The sequence below is a fragment of the Brachyhypopomus gauderio genome, chromosome 5, assembly GCF_052324685.1.
Source record: "Brachyhypopomus gauderio isolate BG-103 chromosome 5, BGAUD_0.2, whole genome shotgun sequence".
NCBI lineage: Eukaryota > Metazoa > Chordata > Actinopteri > Gymnotiformes > Hypopomidae > Brachyhypopomus > Brachyhypopomus gauderio.
Window position 1 is genome coordinate 3805472 of NC_135215.1, and position 20565 is coordinate 3826036.

The following is a 20565-nucleotide window of genomic DNA, read 5'->3' on the forward strand; positions in this document are numbered from 1 at the left end:
GTGTGTATGAAGAGCATGGCATCGTGACTCAGCAATGGGATGATCAATTGAAGCCATTGATTGCTTGTGAAATGAAGCCAACATCTACTGGACAGTCTAATGTGATTAGACCAACCATCCTAATGTCTATGCAGAGAAGACTTGGCAACAAAGAGTCAATTTCTTTTACAGCTGCTGAGACTGTATAGACATTGTATAAAGAGCTTACGTTAGTATGTGTTTAAAAGAAGAAAGCTACAGAGACACTGAATTAACATCTTTATTCATTTTCTAACAATTTTTAAACTTTTTTTTAAGGCCATTGTCAGTGTGTGGCAAAATCTACAGACCTTTAACAACACTATAGGTTGCAAGTCTTATCCAAATGATAGTGACGAACAGCCAAGCAGTACATTTAAATTACACGCCTCTATAATCATGTCTTGGTACATTAAGAAGCCTAACAACTATTAATAAAATGATTAAAGTTTGACTGTGCACAAGGAGCAAGTAAACTCTAAAAACACATTTATTTATAACAATTAAATATAACAATTCATAACAACTATTTATTTACATTCTCTAATTCAGAATACACAACACTTAGATCACCAGGAGGGAAAACCTTACTTTAGCTTCACCATGTGAGCACCTTACTTTAAAATAAATATTCGTTGTATCTAGCCACACAACCACATAAGAGTCACAACAGAGGCGTACAAATGTCTGCGCATGCGCGTTCGGGAGACGCCACGACTCTCACCAGGGCAACGGCGTCTACCGTAACCCAATCCCGCTTCACACCCAACTCTGTAACAAAGCCAGATTTGTTTACACGTCTCCTTCTTAAGATTGAGAGCTCATCTTAACGACTTAAAATGACAGTCCATTTTCAGGTATGTGATTCCCCACCCCTCTTTTTTAAATATAAATTATTGCATTGGACTAAATAACCATGTAATATAGGTCATGAACCTTGCGGTGGAGGCTGTGAAGTGTTGAAAACACAGCGCGCGCTCCGCCTACGTCATCGCGTTTGGAGTAAGCTCGAGCTTGGATGCGGCGCGAGCGCTTTCAGTTTTGCTTAAGGCAGGAAACGGAGGGGAACGTAACGCCTATCGGTCTGATCGATTGGTAAACAAATGCCTTCCTAGCCCTCATACAAGTACAGCTTATATGCAATCGTGAAACTCAAATCGTTCTTTGAACACTGCACGTTTATTTGAGCGGAGCACGACCAGCTTCTCGTAATGTCCACCTGAGCTGTGCACAAGGGGCAGGTTTCCTTTACCAGCTTCGATTACTTCGTGTTTTGTGCTTAGAAAACTATTACTTACTTTATAGCAGGCAACGACCTTGATACCCACATGCTGCTGTAAGACAGGATAAGGAAGGATTGAGACAATCTTATTGTCGATCACTGGCATGGATTAAACATGTGACCCTGAAGAAAGACCCTTCAGCTCGTTCACCAACTGTGCATTAAGCTGATAAAACACAGCTCAAATGTCGTATTTAATCAAATACAGAGAACAATAGTGTTGGAGTACAAATTAACATGCTCATGATGCGTTGTGTTCCACTACAGGGAATCAGCGAATATCAGAATAAATACAAAGCTGGGCATAGACGGCCTCATCGTAGGATGCGACTGGCTGGACTCCGCTCTGACCAGCTGGGTAAAAGTCACATATCATCAGATTACAATTACACGTTAGATTGCATTTACAAGTATGAGCAAAGCATGTTCTGATGCAGATAATTGCATTATTTTAATTATTGCCTTGTGCATTCGGATGAACATGGTGACTGTACACTGTTTTTCTTTCTCTTTTTTTGGTTATTGTTTATTATATGCTTATTCGTATGTTGTTTTCATTTGCCTGAAGGAATTAGTAGAGAACCACGGATTCAAAGCAAAAGGAGGGTTCCAGTCTGTCCACCACAAGTATCCAGATCTCTTCAGTGGAAAGGTTCTTCGGTTTCACCACGGCAGGAAGATATAACTAAGCCTGGAACCCCTCCTGTGCTCCCCGTGGTACGTGGTGACAGTGAAGATAAAGTGAAGACACCTCTGGCTCCAAGAGCATCCAAACCACTGAGGGCCTCAAGAACATCCCAGCTCCAGGAAGAGGCTCCCTCTGCTCAGACTAAAGGTCCTTCTGCTGATCAGCAGAACCAGGGAACTCCAAAAAACCAGGTGCACTTTGTAAAATACAGGGGACTAACTTCACAGCCGTTAAGCAGTAAATGAAAGTACTATGTGTTTAAAACAATAATGGAGAAGATTATACAGAAAGGCAGCCTCCCGCGTTTTCATGTCAGTGTCTATCTCCAATAATCTTAATATATTTATGATTGGCTTTAATTGCAAATTAGAGGACAGTGTGCTACAGCTGTGAGACAGTACACATGCTGTCCCCCAGGTAAACCATGCGCTGAGGAGGAAGGCGGACCTGAAGACAAAGAGTCAGCAGAATGGTGTTCGAGACTCTGAGTACCACAGGCAGTTTCACTGGAAAACTCCAATGGCTGAGTCACCTCTTCTCACAGCGCAACAGGCACGCCATCGGACGTCCACACACCTCCACAAACATCCACACATGTCCACAGTTGTCCACAGATGTCCACACACATCCACACACATCCACAGATGTCCACAGATGTGCAGTTATGCTCAGGATTTTGGACTAGTCAAAAGCAGCTTCTTGCAGCTGCATTATGGTGCATACAGACCACTGACATGTGTCTGCCACATCTTCCTCCTTTGAAAATGATTTGTAAAACGATAAACATAGAGGGCACTGCTGCGTGGATTTTGATTTGTTGTTTGACGCTTCCTCCAGTAGGTGGTAGCAGAGAGCTGTTTGTGATCATCTAGACTGGACGAGTGCGCTCACTCTTATAAGTTCCTTAGTGATAAGCAGGATGATATGTTCCATAAGGGCATATTAGTAATTATTAATAATGACACTAAACAGATAAACAGGATGTATTTTCACGTGTCCAATTTCATTACAGAGTTTTTATTTTTGCTCTGTTTGTTCTAGATGTTTTATGCCAGTAATAGGAGAATCCCACCTTTCACATCTGGTCCAGTAGTCTTGGAGAGTGAGTACATGCAGAGTTTTAAAGGGTCGCCCCCACCCAAGCCCCCATGCTTACGGCGAGATGTGGAGTTAAACGCGGTCCCGTTGACCCAAATGGAGAATCGCACCCCTGACAAGGTATCAGTTGCAATTATTGTAGATGTTCTGTATGGGAAACATTGATTAAACATAAATGTCACACACTTCGAACCAGATTCAGAGAAATCAGAATCAAAATCTTTATTTGCCAAGTACCAGACTTTTAAAGGAACATAGAATTAGATCAGAGTAAAATAGAATATATAACATGTACTATATTTATCGATGTTCAATCAGTAATTTTAAGAAAGGAGAAGTGAACAGCGCAAAATAAGATTAAAAGTTTCTCCATAAATAAAGCCACCAATGCGGTAGTAAAGTTCATATTCACAGGATGTTTGAGTGAAGGTTTTTCTCCCTTCTGGTTCTGTTGTGCTGTCTTATGGCTCCAGTGGCAGCGGAAGAAGAAGAGACAGAATCAGAAGGAGCAGCACCTCCGCGGGACGTCCTGGCCCGAAGAGGAGGCTCTCGCTCCAGAACCACAACCCCCCCAGCACCAAGTGAGGTCACCACGGGCCCAAAACAGTGCTTCACTCAAAGTCATGAGGTGTGCGTCTGTCTTTACCTTTGCTGAGATGAGAGAAATAAAAAAATAACTCAGCTAGTGTATTGGCCTTCTAGTTAATCATTTTATGTTAATGTTTGTTGTCCCCTTACATACAACAATCATTACATTAAAGCATGTCTGTCTTGTGTGCATCAGGTGTTTATACATTTACATTTCTTATTAATATCAAAACTCGTATATCCATTACGTTATATTTCCAGCACTGTAGTATTTGTGGAATAATATCCCACATAAACTATATGGATCAAATTTCCCTTATTTCTTTTTTGTGTATTGCAGGAAGGCGAAGACTGAATACAGTACAAACTTTCGTTCTCCTCTTCAATACTGCTACAGAGATGGAGTGTGGGCCAAGACTGGGACACGGGGGGAGGAGGTAATGCATGCAATAACCTCACATCTCTCAAATCTACTGTACATACTTCAGTCACCTCTAAAAAGCGTATGGAATTCGTTCATATTATGGTGTTATTGTTCTATGCTGCCATGCCCTAATGCTTTGCATGTCGTAATTTTCCCCATAAAATGTTTTATAGTTTGTTCATTTTTAAAAAAACATACTATTACTTATCAAACAAGTTGAAGAATGATGTGTTTAAAATTAGCCTATCTTGAGATATTTTCTCTGCACATTTTTAGTTAAATTAAATGTACATTTTTGCTTCCTACTGATAAATGAATGTGCTGTATGTGTATGTGATTATAACTCAGGCAACTCAGAACCGTTAATGCATATGTTAATTTTTATACTGGACAAATCTAAAAAAGGAAATGTGTAAATGGTAAAGTAAGAGAAAAAATTGCAAAGGTTTGTATCAATGTATATGCTGTCTACATGTCTACACAATATTTTAGATTTAAGGCCCATATTAAAATATTTTAGAATACATTTTGGCATATTATCTGTGTTTCACATAACTCATATATTTGAATTATTCCTCTATTCAGAATGATTGTACTTATATTATTCACTCACTCTTATTTAAATAGATCTAAAAAGATTGATATTAGAGATTGTTTATGCCCCAGTTTATATTCTAGAAATTACAAATGTAGTAATAAATCTACATAAAACATGAACTCTACACAAGCAGAGTAACAAGTCCATCCAGTACCATTTATTCCACTTTAATGAACACGCACAGGACGCCCTCTTCTGACACAGATTGGAGAAGGAAATGAGAACCATTGTGTTATTGTGAGACTCCCGAGTTCACTACTACCCACCAAAAGTGTAAAGGACATCATTTTCACAGCAGAAATTGAAACTAAGTAGCAGACGTGGCACCACAGCCTCGCTAATCTCTAGTCTGTGGTCTTGCAGGTTCACGAGTGGTATCGTGAGGTAAATGATCCCTCTGTCTCCTTCACCATAACTCGTTTTGCTCTTGCTGTTTCTTTCTCTTCAGATACATTCCTCCATTTCCAGACTATATGGGCAAGATTGTGTTGGTCACATTTTATGTCCTATTTTTGTGCCCCTATGTATTTGATCTGACTCACATTTTGCATGTGAATACGATTCTATATTAGGACAGGTGTGTGCGTGTTTGTGCATGCGTGTGTGTGTGTGTGTGTGTGTGTGTGTGTGTGAGAGAGAGAGAGAGAGAGAGAGAGAGTGCATGTGTGTGTGTGTGTGTGTGTGTGTGTGTGTGAGAGAGAGAGAGATAGAGAGAGAGAGAGAGAGAGAGAGAGAGAGAGAGAGAGAGAGAGAGAGAGAGAGAGAGAGAGAGAGTTTAGTTAGTTGAGTCAGCAAGATGCTTCTGCATGCTGCATCTTTTTCCACAGAATTTTCTGGTTGTTTGTGGTTTCCCTGGTTACTTTCATGCTTCCTAAATGCTTAGCACATAAATTGCAGAACTGCACTGCATACAATACCAAACAATCGAATAAAATATTTTATTAGATTGTAATGTCTAATGGAACTGAAATTCACTTTTCAGTTTAATGTGTATGTCAGGTAAATAAATGTGCATTGTTGAAGTTTTAAAAGGTGTCTGTAAAAAGCGTTACTAGCCATCCTTTAGTATTGGCAAAGTAATGCTCCAGAGAATTCTCCCTATATGTATATATAAACTCTAAAAAATATTTATGTTTCTTATGTTTGTGTAACTCATCACATTGCACAAATCAGGTTCTTTCTTTCAAGAACCCTTTTAAAGAGTCAATAATTTACTAACCTGCAGCTAAACAGTTGCTCTAAGCTAAGCTTTATGGGTTTCTGGAAACTTTGACATTGCATTCTTTTTCTATAGGTTAAGTGTATGCCTTAGTATCTAAACTCTAAACTCTGGCTAAGTGTTTAAACCTTTTCAGTGGATGGGAATGTGAATTGTGGCCTGTATATTTGCTTTGCACTTATTGCGATATTACTCCGTGTTGCATCATTTGCAAAGATACACATCTATATGTATGACAAGGTTCTGATTTTGAGTCAACACTGCAAGTACAGTGTTACTGATTCAGTGAATAAGTACAGTGTACGTCATTCTTCACTGTCTCCCACTCAGATTAGTCTTTACTAATCCTTAAAAATGTTCCATGTCATAGGACATTGTGAAGTTGACATTTTATACTGTAGATGGTTTCAGAGGGTATACTGCAGATGGTATCAGAGGTTATACTGTAGATGGTTTCAGAGGGTATACTGTAGATGGTTTCAGAGGGTATACTGTAGATGGTATCAGAGGTTATACTGTAGATGGTTTCAGAGGGTATACTGTAGATGGTTTCAGAGGGTATACTGTAGATGGTTTCAGAGGATATACTGTAGATGGTTTCAGATGGTATACTGTAGATGGTTTCAGAGGGTATACTGTAGATGGTATCAGAGGATATACTGTAGATGGTATCAGAGGATATACTGTAAATGGTTTCAGAGGGTATACTGCAGAGGGTTTTGCCAGCACTGCTGATGCCCTCGTTTGTCGACCCCCCCGCAGGTGAGGGAGTTGCGGGAGAAAGCTGAAGCCTACAGGAAGAGGGCCTGGGGCACCCACTTCTCCCGACAGCACCTCAGCCAGATACTGTCTGCCCAGAACTACCTGTGGGAGGCTTCGAGTTGCACCTCAAACTCCTGCCTCAGTGAAGAAGACCACCGCTCCACTCGCAGTCCCATCATCGAGGCCTTAGATCTGGCCAGGTGAACCGCAGGGTCAAGACTGACTTGGAGAATCGAGACCTCACCTAGATTATTTTCTTTACTTCTACACCTATATGTCAAAATTCATGAATATAATATAATAAATATAAAATATGTCATTAGATCATGAAATAAGCCTCTAACTCCAATTGTAAATTGTAAAATGTAGTGTATAGATTGCTATAATTTCACATGGGAATTGCATTGAACTGCAATTGTGTTTTCTTAGTTCTCATTTCTGTGCTGTGTTATTAGCAGTAACATTTCAAGTATCGGTTCAAGACTCTTCTTTCTGAGTGTGACCTTTCTTGACCATAGGGTGGACAGTGTCAGGGGGAGCTCTGGTCGCGGGACCTCCGTCTCCTTGACCAGCAGTAGACGGAGCTCTATTGAAGGAGCAGAGGTGAACAAAGACCTCACGCTTCCAGTGCGGAGGAAGCTGGCATGGGAAGAGGAAGGAGGTCCTTCTGAGAAAGGTTTGACTCAAGAGAGAAAGGAGCCGCCTTTTCAGCAGGGCGTGGAGGAAGAAGGAAGAGGGGGCATACATGGAAACACAGAGGACATAAAAGATGAGTAAGCGGATAAACAATTCATCTTTTCCACTTCAGCAACTGTGACATAATGGTCAACACTGTAATGTGCTCTACACAGACTTCCTGTCGACAATAGTTTTTTTTTCTTTTTTAATCCTTTGATAATGAATGATAAAATTCTCTGAGTACATAAATAATGTACAACACGTCCACCAGACTATTTTTCCATTATAAATCTTCCTGCTCTACATATCATTCAGGGTCACGGTGGCAGAGAGTGAGTTCTTGTCACCCGAAGTTGTGTCTGAACACTTGAACGAGGAGGGCAGGGTACCTACTCCCGAACTGAAAACCATGCTCGGTACGCGGACCCACCACGACCGGACAACCCCCACAACAGGTGACCAGTTTTTATTTCACACCCGTTGCACAGACATGTACCACTAACCCAGCATTGGAAGACATAAAATAGCAAGCTAGAAACAACCTTGCATCCACAGGCAACTGGTGTATAAAGTATATAAAGGTTAAATTCTGGGTCATTTTTGCATGGGGAACAGAAGCGGGTATGACTATTATGCCAACTTGGCCACTGGCAACCTATGTGCTTAAATTCTTGTTTGACTTTGGCATTTGTTTCACTCTGACTGTAAAGGTTATCAGAAAAGAGGCAGATTAAATTGGGTCCTCGGCGTTTAAGTCTTGGGTTGGCGTAAATGGTGCTAAATGTTACAGCATTACGTCATCACATGAACCGAATTTAGGCATCTGTTCCCATTATTTGGTCCTCACGATGTACATGCACAGAAATAAATCAATGTTGTTTTTCCAAATAGGAGGTGCTGTACTAGTTTCTCCTCCAAAGACAAATTGTAAAAGGAGAGAGAGGAGGAGTGAACCACCACTGGGTAAAGTCCATTCACCATACAGACATCTTAGCCATGGGTCACCTCCACAAGCACACAGCAAGGTACTCACCGCCCTCTGTACATGTACCAAGAGTGATGATAAAGTTACTCCTGAAATGTCATTAAAGCCGCTGGAAACATTCTTAAGAACATGTCTGCAAAACAGCCTTGAATGTGTGATGGATATCAAAACACAACTCTAAAAGAGTTGCACTTTGTGACTGTCCTGGACTTTGTAATCAGCAAATATATGGTGAAACACCATCTGTATGGATGCATACAGCACATAGAAGGGTGGACCCAGCACTAGACATGCATGTCTTTCTATGGAAGGGCCTTTGGAGATTACAAGTCGTAACACTGGTATAACATGGTTATGCCTGTAACTCTACGAGTGATAATATGACGCTGGTATAACACGGTTCTGCGGACATACATTAGATTAAATATTAGATCCTTGGGTGCTCCATCCCACAGGCTGAGAATGGGGCCCTGCCGTATTCTGCCCAGGCTGCAGGGATGGCCACTATAGACCCACTGCCCCTGAACGAAGACCTGTGTGCAGCTGACTGTCCTCCCGACTCCCCTGAGCCAGCACCAGTCAGACGACCTCACAAACGAGCAACCAGCTTCTCGCCCTCAGCCGCTAGCTCACCGCAGAGCAACAGAATCCAGGGCACGTTGAGGAACCCTGAGTTTCAGCATAACGGTACGATTCATGTGGTTTCGAACTCCGGATTTCTGCAGTAAGTGAATATGCCGGTCACAAGGTTGTTCACCTGAGCGCTATTACATCACCGTGACCGTCCCACCACGTGGGTGGTGCACAGAAGCCAGACGACCAGAATGGTCATAGAAACGTGATAATGAGTCATTTACCGTCTAGGCGAAGAGAGAGAGGTTAAGTTACCGCCACTAGTGTCGAGAGAGTAAACGAGGTCAGTCTCCCATCCCTGCACTCGGTTTTTTTCCATTAACATGTTAACATGTGATGTCTTGTCTTTTTCCATTAATGGTCTACCTCTCCGTGCATTGTGGGTCTTAGGCTATCTGGCTGAGTTCAAATCTGGTTCAGTGTCATGCCCGTGGGGATTCGTTTTACGTCATTCTCTGAACAAAAACTTCCATGAAAGGTCCTGTAGTGGAATCCCCAATTCAGATTTTTCCCATCACAAGGATCATTTTACACATTTTAGCTGACCCACTAAAACATAACATCCAAAGCATAAATTGTGGCACAGATACCGTTTGCTCTTAACAGCATTATATACATTAACAATTAACAGAGGCTGTATACAACTTTTGCTTAATGTAATGTAATTTAATGTACATAATAACTTCAGCAGATATACAGTATTATTTGAATTACATTATCTATGGACCACTCCGGAATAAAATTATCTTGACTGTTGTTCACCTTTATTAAAGGTAACCTGGGATTACAACGGTCAGGGATATTTTTGCTCCCTTCAAGTGATTCTGGCGTGTCCGACAATGGTAAAACTCTCACTGACATTATTACCCTCTTCAGCATGAAAGAGTGCGTATAAAGCCATCTCTAGCTAGTGATTAATTTACTAAAGAAGATGTCAGCATGTCATCACAGAGGTTACACATGAAACAAGATTCTGGTTGTCTTCCAGAGTGCAGAGCAACCTAGTTTAGTCAGGTTTTATACTTTGATGTGGTTTGCATACCACAAAAAATACATTTTAAATACGAGAAATGAAAGGACACAACTCTTACGTTCTATATAACCAAAGCTTTAATGCAAACCTTTTTTTTGTTGTTGGAGTATTTCAAACTGTTTTAAATAAACATTGAATGACGTGATTCTTTCCTTAATTTAGATGACAAGATGTCTGAGATCTCGTGCAGGTCAGCAACCTCCTGCCTCAGGGCTGCCCGGGTCCTGGACCGAGCTCAGAGGAGGAAAGAGGACTTTTGGGGGAAGAGCTGTTAAATCAAAGCTCTGAATTCTGCAGTGCACACGGAAATTGGAAATCACACCTCTGCAATAGTGTATGCATTTGTAATTGGTCTCTACATTCCATTAAAAACCATGAACAAAATATTGTAAAATAGAGGATAGAAATAGCAATTTTCTATTTGATTTACCCTTTGATATCACCAGAATATCATGGACATATGGACAAACTAATGTGGCATAGTCAACGTTTGGATGATTGCTTTTGGCTTTTTCTTCAATTGTTTATATGAAGTTTTTTTTTAAGGCCTTTGTACATCACTAAGTGAATAGTATTGTGCTTTAATTTATTAATTTAATTATACATATATATATATATATATATATATATATATATATATATATATATATATATATATAATTTTTTTTTTTTCAAACTTTCGCACTAAGACTAATGATCTAGACAAAAATTATATATACAACATAAACATACAAAATCCAATTTCTACTAAATCTGATTTCTACAAATCTTTGGACATTTCTACATCTTTATATAGTATGTACAGTACATCTATATACTGGCAAAGTCATGAGCAATCATGGCTTCATTCACACGGGGCCAAAGGCTTCTTCATTTGATCCAACCCCATAGAAGAGCTACCGTAAAACAACTTGCAGAAAAGGTTCACGCTGGCCGTGATAGGAAGGTATCAGAACGTAATGCATCCCAGTATACAGTGCATGGGGTCACACCGATGTGGACAGGGCTGCCACCCCGTCGGTCTGCCCCAGGAACCAAGTGGCCTGACCTCTTGAGTTACATATTCTTTAACATCCTATTAAATCTTAGGTCCTGCCATTTGTGTGGGTGTTATTTTGACAAAGGTCAAGTACTGCCATTCAAGGAAATGGTGTCCTCTAATGAACAGTCCTCTTTCAGCAGGATGCATGTCCAGGAATGGTTTAGGGACCACTACAGAGTTCTCCAAATTCTCCTCAACTCGATCTAGTCTAGAACCTGTGAGATGTATTGGAAAAACAATTCCAATCCAGGGAGGCCCCGTCTTGCAGCTTACAGGACATAATGTCTTACAGCTACTAATATCTTGGTACCAGATACCACAGGACACCTTCAGATGTCTTCTGGAGTCCATGCCTCGTAGGGTCAGACCTTTTTGGTGGCCTACAGAAAATTATTAATATTATATCTGATCATGTTGTATGTTGTACCATATATTCTTAATATCATTTCACACCTATCCTGATATGAACGCAGCCTTTATAACTGTTGGTCTTGCAAACAGACGCGTCTAACGACGTCACAGTGACGTCATGTTACACGTTTCAATAAAGCTTGAACAAATTAAATTTTTATTGAACGTCTGAAGTTTTGAAATAGTTAATATGGCACTCTTTCCAGGACATTATACATCTCTTAGCAACACCGCACTGTGAAGAAGAAAAAAAAACTCCCCCACTTTGGAACTGTACACATAATAAAGAGTCTGTATTATAACCATGTAAGCATGAGAAAAGAAATCATCATGGGGAATTCACAGGAAGTATCCTGCCTATTGATTGCTTCAATATTCCAACGGCACTAAAATGTCAGCAGTAATAGGAACGTTAGCAGCTTCCTTGTAACAATAGGTTTCAGGAACTATGGTGTAACTAATTCAAGTCGCAAATTTCCCGTCCCGTCTAATAATCCTTGTCAGCGATTACGTGTCAGCGACTACGATTAAATGAATATGACCTGTTGGAGTAGGTGCGTTGCGTCGTCTCAAAGAGATGATACCGCAGTGACGTGGCTATCAAATCTGGGCCAAGGCGGGTGGATATAAAAGCTACCTTGGTAAGCCAGAGTACAAGAAGACAATCAAGACAGTCGGCTCAGGTGATCTATAAGAAACCTCCAGAAGCTAAACCTTTGGAAAGATGAAGTACATTGCACTACTAGCCGTAATATGTTCTTATTTTTTGAGTGGAATTGCAACACCAGTTTTGCGCACTGCGCGCCATCGTCCTCGTCCTCTGGACAACTCCGAAACTTGGAACAACGTGATTGTGATGGCAAAGCACGTAAGTCTGGATGGCGCTATAACTGAGCTACAACTTTCACTTTCCACGCCTTGCAGTTTTACTCTTTAATTATCCGTTCTGATGTACAGGCGCAAGCGAGAGATCGAGATCACGAGACCCGCTTGATCCCGGAGATTCCAAGCGGTAAACTTAAAGTGAGTGTGCAAATAACAGTGTAACAAAGCAGAATAATCAATAGCATCTTAAAAGCACGTGAGTACATAACTGTTTTGTATGCAGGCTGGGAATGTTTGCTGCATCAACGCCAGGATCTTGGATTACTACCTCAGTGACATTTTGCATGTGGACCAAGCGGAGTATCCACGTCTCCATTTAGTGAAGCCCGATCTGAAGAGGGTTGCTAGAGACTTGGAACCACACTGCGTAAGTATTCCTAACATAAATACTTTATAAACTCGTGACTCCCAAACCTATCCAGTGTCCAATAAAAATGCATATTTTTTATTTATTTTCCAAAGAAGTCCATCCAGGATGACAAAGAATACCTCCAGCAGTTCACGCAGAACCTTGAAAGGGCCGGAGAGATGTATAAGGTATTTTAATCCTTATAATTAATCTTTACATTTTTATAACCATTACAACGTGAATTCTCTAAGAAAGTTATATATATATATATATATATATATATATATATATATATATATATATATATATATATATATATATATATATATATATATATATATATATATCTTATTACTTCCTATATATAATAAGATATATTATATATCTTATATATATTTCTTATTTCTTTCTCATATATATATATATATATATATATTTTTTTTTTTTTCTTATTTTTTCTTATATATAACTTTCTTATTTTATATATATAAACACACTTGTTGCACATTTGTTTCAGAACAAACTTACGGCCACGAACAAGGCAATCGGGGAAACTGATATTCTCTTCCACTACCTCTACGAGTCCTGCACCTCTACAGATGATGCATAGACTACCATTTCTGTTGAAGTTAAAAAAGAAGTTTGAATTTCGAATTTTTGTGTTGTTTTATTTAATATGCAAATTGTTATTTATGAAGGCTCTATTTATTTAGTATATTTATTGTTACATGAGCAAATTATTACATTTTGTACTGACAGTAAACTCACACAATGTGTGAGCTGTGTTAAAAGAAATGTGTCCAGGTGTCCGTGGATATGACTTAGACTGACCATCCACAATCACTGGAATGTAAATGCATTTAAAAGCATTATTGCTTCTTTTTAAGTTAAATTGGTACTTTTTAATAAAGCTTAAATTATTTTTTTACAATTTACTGTAAACATGTCCATATTTATTTATTTGCATACTGGCAATAAACGCTTTAAAAAGATAAAAAATGTTGTGATGTGCTCTACTTAAAATGATGTAGGCTAAATTGATTAAATACATCTGAAGTGGAAATGACGCTAACTCCAACAAAGCGTGCCTGGATTTGGTGCATCTGAGATGCTCTGGAACCTGCCATGCACTGTATTACAAAGGAATTTGATTTATCCTCACTTGGAATGTTGTTATAGTATCTTGTTCTATAGTATAGGTATAGGTACACCATTTAGATACACTATATTAACTATATAATAACTATATTATTATGATCACTAGTTATTTTGCCAGAATTTACAAAGACAATTATGAAACATTCTGCAGATTGCATGATACACATGAAGAGCAAGAGTGAGAATTTTTCTTTCTAACACTAATCACAATGTACTCTTCTACTGGACAAACATGCAGAAACATCCCATTTGCAGTTATCAGGTCAAATTATCAAAAATTACAACAAGAGGAAATACAGACAGTGTAATCATAGACAAAGCTATAATCAAAATGGTCGTAAACACACAGAGATGGACAAATGGTAAATATGGCTTAGATCGAGATAAGGAAATTAGCAGGACTTCAAAAAGAACAACAGGGACTTCTTGAGTAAATACACTTAAAGTGCACATGCTGAAAAGCAGGTGTGGATGTCAGTGTGTTGGGAGGGGTAGTAAGGAATACGTCTCAGTGGCACAAAATGTTTATATAGTTTAAATTGGGACGATCCAGTAATAATGCCTAGAATTGCCATGCTGTTATTAAAGGACAGTATTCTTAAGTTGGTGGACTTATTTTCCAGGTGTTTTAAGGTAGAGAGCATTGTTATGGCAATGGTATTTATTGGAGAGGTACAACATCCAGAGAAGATCTATCATGGCAGACAGGGAGAAATAGGAAGAAGAAAGAAACCAGGACAGTGGTGGTTCTTTTAAACGCATATTTAAAACAAAGACAGCCTGAAGATATCAGGGAAGATGTCTGCAAACTGGTCAGCACATTATTCTGAAATCACACCTGTGAATGCTTCAGGTGTGGGTGCCTTGAAGGATTTTCATATAAACATGGACAGGACTAGCGTGCAACTATCTTTAACTACAAATGGTTTCACCACCACCACTCCGTATTCTTCTGTAATGTAATCACACCCTTGTATGGGTAGCACTGGCCCATAAGTGAACAGGGTGTCTGTGGAGAAGACTGAAGGCCACAATCACACCCAGTCAGGAGGTAAACATTTGTTCTGACCACCAAACCAAAGTGCTAGTTCCCTGACACAGCAGCCAGAGCACACGTTCACCTTTACCTTTACGGACAGGTTACTGTCTCCATCCCACTACCCTCCTACGTAGGGACCATCTGTCATACAGCCACCCTTCGATCAGGGGGTGCACCCTTCATCCCCAGCCTGAAACCACACTGGGTTTTCTCCATCCTCTCACAGCCCAGAGGGTTCGTTAAACCTCGCAGACATTTCAAATGACCTTTTCACAGCAAACCATTTCTTATACCATTTGCAACAAATGGCGACGACCGTCTCAAAGTGTTTGCTGTCCACCTGACCAATGAGCCAGAGCTAGCACACATTTCCATTCCTAAGTCTCTGTCATATTGCCGAATAGCCAATGGTGTAATTTCCTGTTTATACATGGAGATCAACAGTGTGGGTGGACTGAATTCAACCAGAGCCATTCAACTAGAATGGGGCAACACGACACCTACGTGACACCTGAGCTAGGTAAACTTCCTTGTGCATGCCTGTGTGAGACGCTGGAATGCCCAGGCTGATGAAAGGAAATGTACTGTGTAAATCGCCTTGAGCTTGAGTGTCGCAGGTTATTATTACACAAACACAGACAGGAACTTTCCGATCACTCAACTTTTCTATATATAGAGATAGACATACAAATATATATATATATGCTATATATATCTATAGATATAGTATATATATATATATATATATATATATTCTATATTATATTCTATATATATATATAATATAGAATATAGAATATATATATATACTATATCTGTGCTATATATATATATATATATATATATATATATATAAATATATATATATATATATATATATATATTCTATTCTATATAAATCTATCTATCTATCTATCTATCTATCTATCTATCTATCTATGCATATGTTTTTCTGGTTCAAAAAAACTCATGCAATAATGATGCAATTTAATATTACCCAGAATCTTCCACAAGAACAAATCCTGGTTTAAGACACTGAGACTGGTTTTAAAGCACACGTAATGATGTCTGAATGATGGGGCATTTCACCTCATACATAGTACTGGGCATAATTTATATTCCTCTCCAGGAAGTTCTTCATAACATTAATCATTTAACACTAATGAGTGACATCATTTTACACAAATGAGTGACACAGAAGAAAAACTGGAATAAGGGATATTACCAGCACACTGTCTGTAACTCTGTCCATATTTTGTGTTATGGGAACAACAGTAGATGGAAAATTATGAAAAATTATGCAAAGACCTTGATATATAAACATTTTATAAATATAAACAATAATATATTGTTTATAATATAGAATCTGAATCTGAAAAAATTCTGTAATATAAACATTTTTTTCAAAGAAACCTGTGATTTTTGTGTACGTAAAACAACTATTGAAGTCTTTCAAATCCTCGAAATCATCAACCATCAAAACCCAGCAGTTTCATCTGCCTTATACACAGTATATGATCTTATTTCACACCCTACTGACATATTTTTCTGAATCCTTTGGAAGGATGCTCTGGTTGGAACCATACGGAAGCAGAAACCTGCAAGCTACCAATCTGGGTCAGATGAAGCCCTCTGTTGAATCTAGTAGGTGTTGACCTGGTTTGAGAAAACAGCAGAAGCTATAGAAGCCCCTTGCACAATCACTTTTCAGAATGCTTGGTTGTTCAAATGGAAGGAAAATCTGGTAAGAGGGGTTTCAGATTTGAAATGATCTGTGCTTATAAAACACACAAAAAATGTATTCATAATAAGTATGTGATAATTTCTTCAGTAAAACCGAAGGACACAGAACACTGGACACTGAAGAACTTTGAAGAAATGTAACATGCAAAAGATATGTAAAAGATGCAGTTTTGAGTTATATTTTAAATATCATATACTAAGCACAAACTACCTACTTAATAAGATATGAGGCCATACAATTGTTGTCCTATGTAGCCATACTGTGAACTCCAAGTCCCTGACAATATGTAATAATTAAATAATAAAAATTAAATCAAATAATTATCATTATAATAACAATATAATAACGTTTGTTGTTATTCCACTTATTCCACTTGTAAATCTTAAAGCAGACAACTGATTCAGTTTACTCTGCATGTAAAAAATAAAATAAATAAATACGAAAAGAAAAGGGTTATTCTTAAAACTTTCTACATCCTCATTTTTGTACCAGTTAATAATGCAAATTGATATTTAAAAACTCAATACATTATAACATTAAAAGGGAAAATGGAAATCGCTCAGTGTAAAAACAGATGCGTAATAATATTAATAATCACTTTTTTGCTTTTGTTGTTATATTACTAAGGCATTTCCCATGATCTCACGTTTTGTAAACGCTTTGATCCGTCACAGTTCGGAAATGTAGGCTAGGGCGCACGTAGTGCAAACTCCAGGCCTACTGTAACCTAGATTTGTTCCGTCCGGTAATCAAAACGCAAACGCGAACACATACAATGTTTAACCGCAGGGCCGCGAGTCGTGAAACTTCACACTAAAATCAAATTAAAGAAGCTATCTTCAGCACATCCATGTACACGCAGCAAGATAGATAGGGCGTTAACTACTGTGGGAATTTTTAAAAGGTTGGGCTATATAAGGTATGAAAATCGCCAGTCGTTTTCAAAATACCCGACAGTCTCTTCTCAGTGTTATATTCGACTTTACCTAATACAGCACAACTCTACCAGAATGCGTTTGAGGATTTTAACCCTTCTTGTCTTCACTGCCCTGCTGCGCAGTTGTCCAGGTGACAAGAAAGCGAAATGCGCGCAAGTGGATTGCCTAATGAGATATATCTCTTTACCAATGATAAAGGACATGAGTAAGACTTTAAAAACCATCAACAAATCTTTACAAGTAAGTAGAGAAAAGCATCATTTCATAATAAGCTAAATAGCCTAAGTAATGTCACTTACAGTAATAACTCAGAACTAATCTTCATTTATATAGAGTGCTAATGCTAAAACATCTAAAACTAATGTTTATTTCTATAGAGTGAAAACAGACGCCACGTAAGATATTTACCAAAACTGTATATAAAGGTAAGGGTATAACTAATACAAATTTCAAATGTATAGACCAAAACATTTTCAGGATTACAGAATTTTTTTAAAGCACGGAACAAATGGAACCCTAATCCTAAAATATAAAAGCTACTGTACATGTACATGTACTGTACATTGCTACATGTAGCAATAATTTACATTGATAATTAAAATGCACATTACTTTAAAATGCACAAATTCACACACACACACACACATACACACACACACACACACACACACACACACACACACACACACACACACACACACAAAACATTTTAGTAGTGGAGCATTGATGAAAATTTTACTATGCAGAAAATGAATATTGCTGACATCAGCAAGATCCTGGAAATCTATGAAGACTATATATTCAGGAAGCTGTGGACAAGTGATACGGATGGCCCCAGGAGATTTATACATTCTTTCCGTACACTCAAAGATAACGTGGAAAGCTGTGTAAGTAATCATTATGCCAGAACATTACACCAGAGTTATGCCAGAACTATGATTGGCCAGGATGACCACATCCAAACCTCTGTCCCTCTTAACTAATACACTTGTGATTACGGTTCGTTGTAACGGGTTTTGGAATCCAACCACCTGTCCATGGATGCAGTGCAGATCCATTCACAGATCCATTCACAGATCCATTTACAGATCTATTCACAGATCCATTCACAGATCCATTCACATTCATTCACATCCATTCACAGCTCCAACTTGAACTGATTCTAGAGTTCTTTCTCCTTCTTTGCACTTACATCTCAAACCACAGTTTACTAAACTAAAAGACTGATCCAGAGTAGTAGGTGTAAATGTGGTAAGCCTAGTGCTATATAAATATCTGTCAGACCATGTGGTGTTTATGGATGGTCTATGTCCTGTTCCATTAGAAACACAGAGGTCCAGCAACATTCAGTAACCACGCAAGGAAGAAGATCAAAGAAATGGAGCAAGACTACCAGAAGGTATGACAGATGTTGTCCAAATGGTGTTTTAATGCCTTTGTAGTGACAGGATTTAAAATGATTGTGTTTTTAATGAATATGATCAGTAATGGGCATAATATGGACATGTTGTGTATGTCCATTGAAGGAGCAAGTAAACTGAAATGCAACAGGAATTATTACTGATTATTGATATTACATTCATGAACTTTTATTTTTTTACATTGTATCCATGATTTTGGGCTATGCACATGTGAATTAGCTGTTGCATCGATGACCGTGTATTTCTGTCTGTGGTAGCTGGAAACAGAAGAGATACTGAATGCATTACGGGACTTTGAGATGGTGCTGCACTGGATTAGTGTCTATATCGACAAAAAGTTGTCGCATAGAAAATGCCAGATGTCTTCTTCAAATTAACTGGAAACACAACATTCACACATCAGTGCACAAGCGTGCACATGCATACACCTCACTGCAATATGTGAACTGCCCTGGTGCAGAACTAGTTGTTAATTTGAATTTTAAAAATGTATATTTTATTTAAAATTTTATTTAAAGTGTAATAACGCAGCACTTCTAAATATGACTTAAAATTACTTCTTCAGAAATTGCAATAGTACGTTTAGCATTGAGCTGTCTGTTACTCCCACCCACTGTCAGGATATTCATAAAGCATGCTGTCTCAGCTGTGTGGATAACTGAATTATCCAGCAAAGGTTATTAATGGACAGTCCAGGTCTAAATTCATGTGGATAACCGAGACGGTGTGTGTGATCAATAAACCCTAGTCGCATCAATCACATTTATTGCCATAAAAAGGAAAACATCACATACCACATCACGTGGAACATCAACTCAGACCATGGCAGAAGTTGATATGACTTTAGCAGTTGTGGGTTTTCACTCAGATGTGTAACTTTGAAGGCAGTGTCCTGATGAGCCTATGTGCATGAAGTGACAAAATGGAGCTGTTGTGTTGTTATTGCTCTGTCAGTGTTTTAGGTTTATGCATTTTCGCATTTTCATAGAAATATTTCATTACTGTATGCATATTTATTACCTCTAACATGATAACTTATTTGTTTTTAACTTATGTTATTTATTATATCAGCAGATGTTACTTTTTCTTAGTTCCTCTTAGTAATATATCCAGTTTAATGTGAATATAAACAACTTACCAGACTAAATGGTTAATCCTGCCCTGTTACAAATTGGTACTGTGTAACTTTGTAAGATTTAATATTTTTGAATACTTCTAGGTACTATATGAAGATATTTATTTGATGAATTTAATGGCATAGCGTTCATTCAAATAAAGATTGCTTATCCCATGACTAAACATATTGTGTTTTGCTTACCATTGACCCAGCATGTTAATGTAGCTGTAAAGTACATGGAATGTACCCAATTTAAAAAACCTTAATGAAGTTGTCATGTAAAAAGTATCTGTCTAATTAGGCTGTGATGGAATAATCTTTATTAAAAATGAAAATGCTTCTGCAAAGTAGTTTCCAAATCATTCAAAGTCATCAGTGGGTGTTACATAAACTCGATTGTAAGATCGGTTTATAATATTCAAAATCAGTAGCTATACAGTTCATATAAAACTTTG

The 20565-nt window shown here is 38.3% G+C and overlaps 3 protein-coding genes across 5 annotated transcripts; all 3 read left to right on the forward strand.

The window, feature by feature from the left end:
* Positions 1 to 735: 735 nt before the first annotated feature.
* mdm1 (Mdm1 nuclear protein) lies at positions 736 to 10553 on the forward strand. 3 transcript variants are annotated; one of them, XM_077004997.1, is made up of 15 exons: positions 736 to 875; positions 1568 to 1658; positions 1869 to 2179; positions 2406 to 2540; positions 3030 to 3206; positions 3560 to 3714; positions 4015 to 4111; positions 5060 to 5080; positions 6678 to 6877; positions 7196 to 7450; positions 7671 to 7810; positions 8247 to 8380; positions 8829 to 9027; positions 9747 to 9815; positions 10169 to 10553. In XM_077004997.1, exons 1-15 carry the CDS (start codon positions 858 to 860, stop codon positions 10279 to 10281), a joined length of 2115 nt encoding a protein of 704 aa, XP_076861112.1. In that variant the 5' UTR covers positions 736 to 857; the 3' UTR covers positions 10282 to 10553. The 3 variants fall into 3 exon arrangements, with proteins under 3 accessions (XP_076861112.1, XP_076861110.1, XP_076861111.1); XM_077004995.1 differs by having other exon boundaries at positions 8796 to 9027; positions 10169 to 10552; XM_077004996.1 differs by lacking the exon at positions 5060 to 5080 and having other exon boundaries at positions 8796 to 9027; positions 10169 to 10552.
* A 1335-nt stretch (positions 10554 to 11888) lies between these two features.
* On the forward strand, positions 11889 to 13678 carry il22 (interleukin 22). The gene is made up of 5 exons (XM_077004499.1): positions 11889 to 12327; positions 12417 to 12482; positions 12568 to 12711; positions 12807 to 12881; positions 13211 to 13678. The coding sequence occupies exons 1-5, from the start codon at positions 12184 to 12186 to the stop codon at positions 13301 to 13303; spliced, it is 522 nt and encodes a 173-aa protein (XP_076860614.1). The 5' UTR covers positions 11889 to 12183; the 3' UTR covers positions 13304 to 13678.
* Positions 13679 to 17458: 3780 nt separating this feature from the next.
* On the forward strand, positions 17459 to 20327 carry il26 (interleukin 26). The gene is made up of 5 exons (XM_077004501.1): positions 17459 to 17812; positions 17950 to 17997; positions 18319 to 18459; positions 18897 to 18971; positions 19251 to 20327. Exons 1-5 carry the CDS (start codon positions 17645 to 17647, stop codon positions 19368 to 19370), a joined length of 552 nt encoding a protein of 183 aa, XP_076860616.1. The 5' UTR covers positions 17459 to 17644; the 3' UTR covers positions 19371 to 20327.
* The last annotated feature ends 238 nt before the right edge of the window (positions 20328 to 20565 follow it).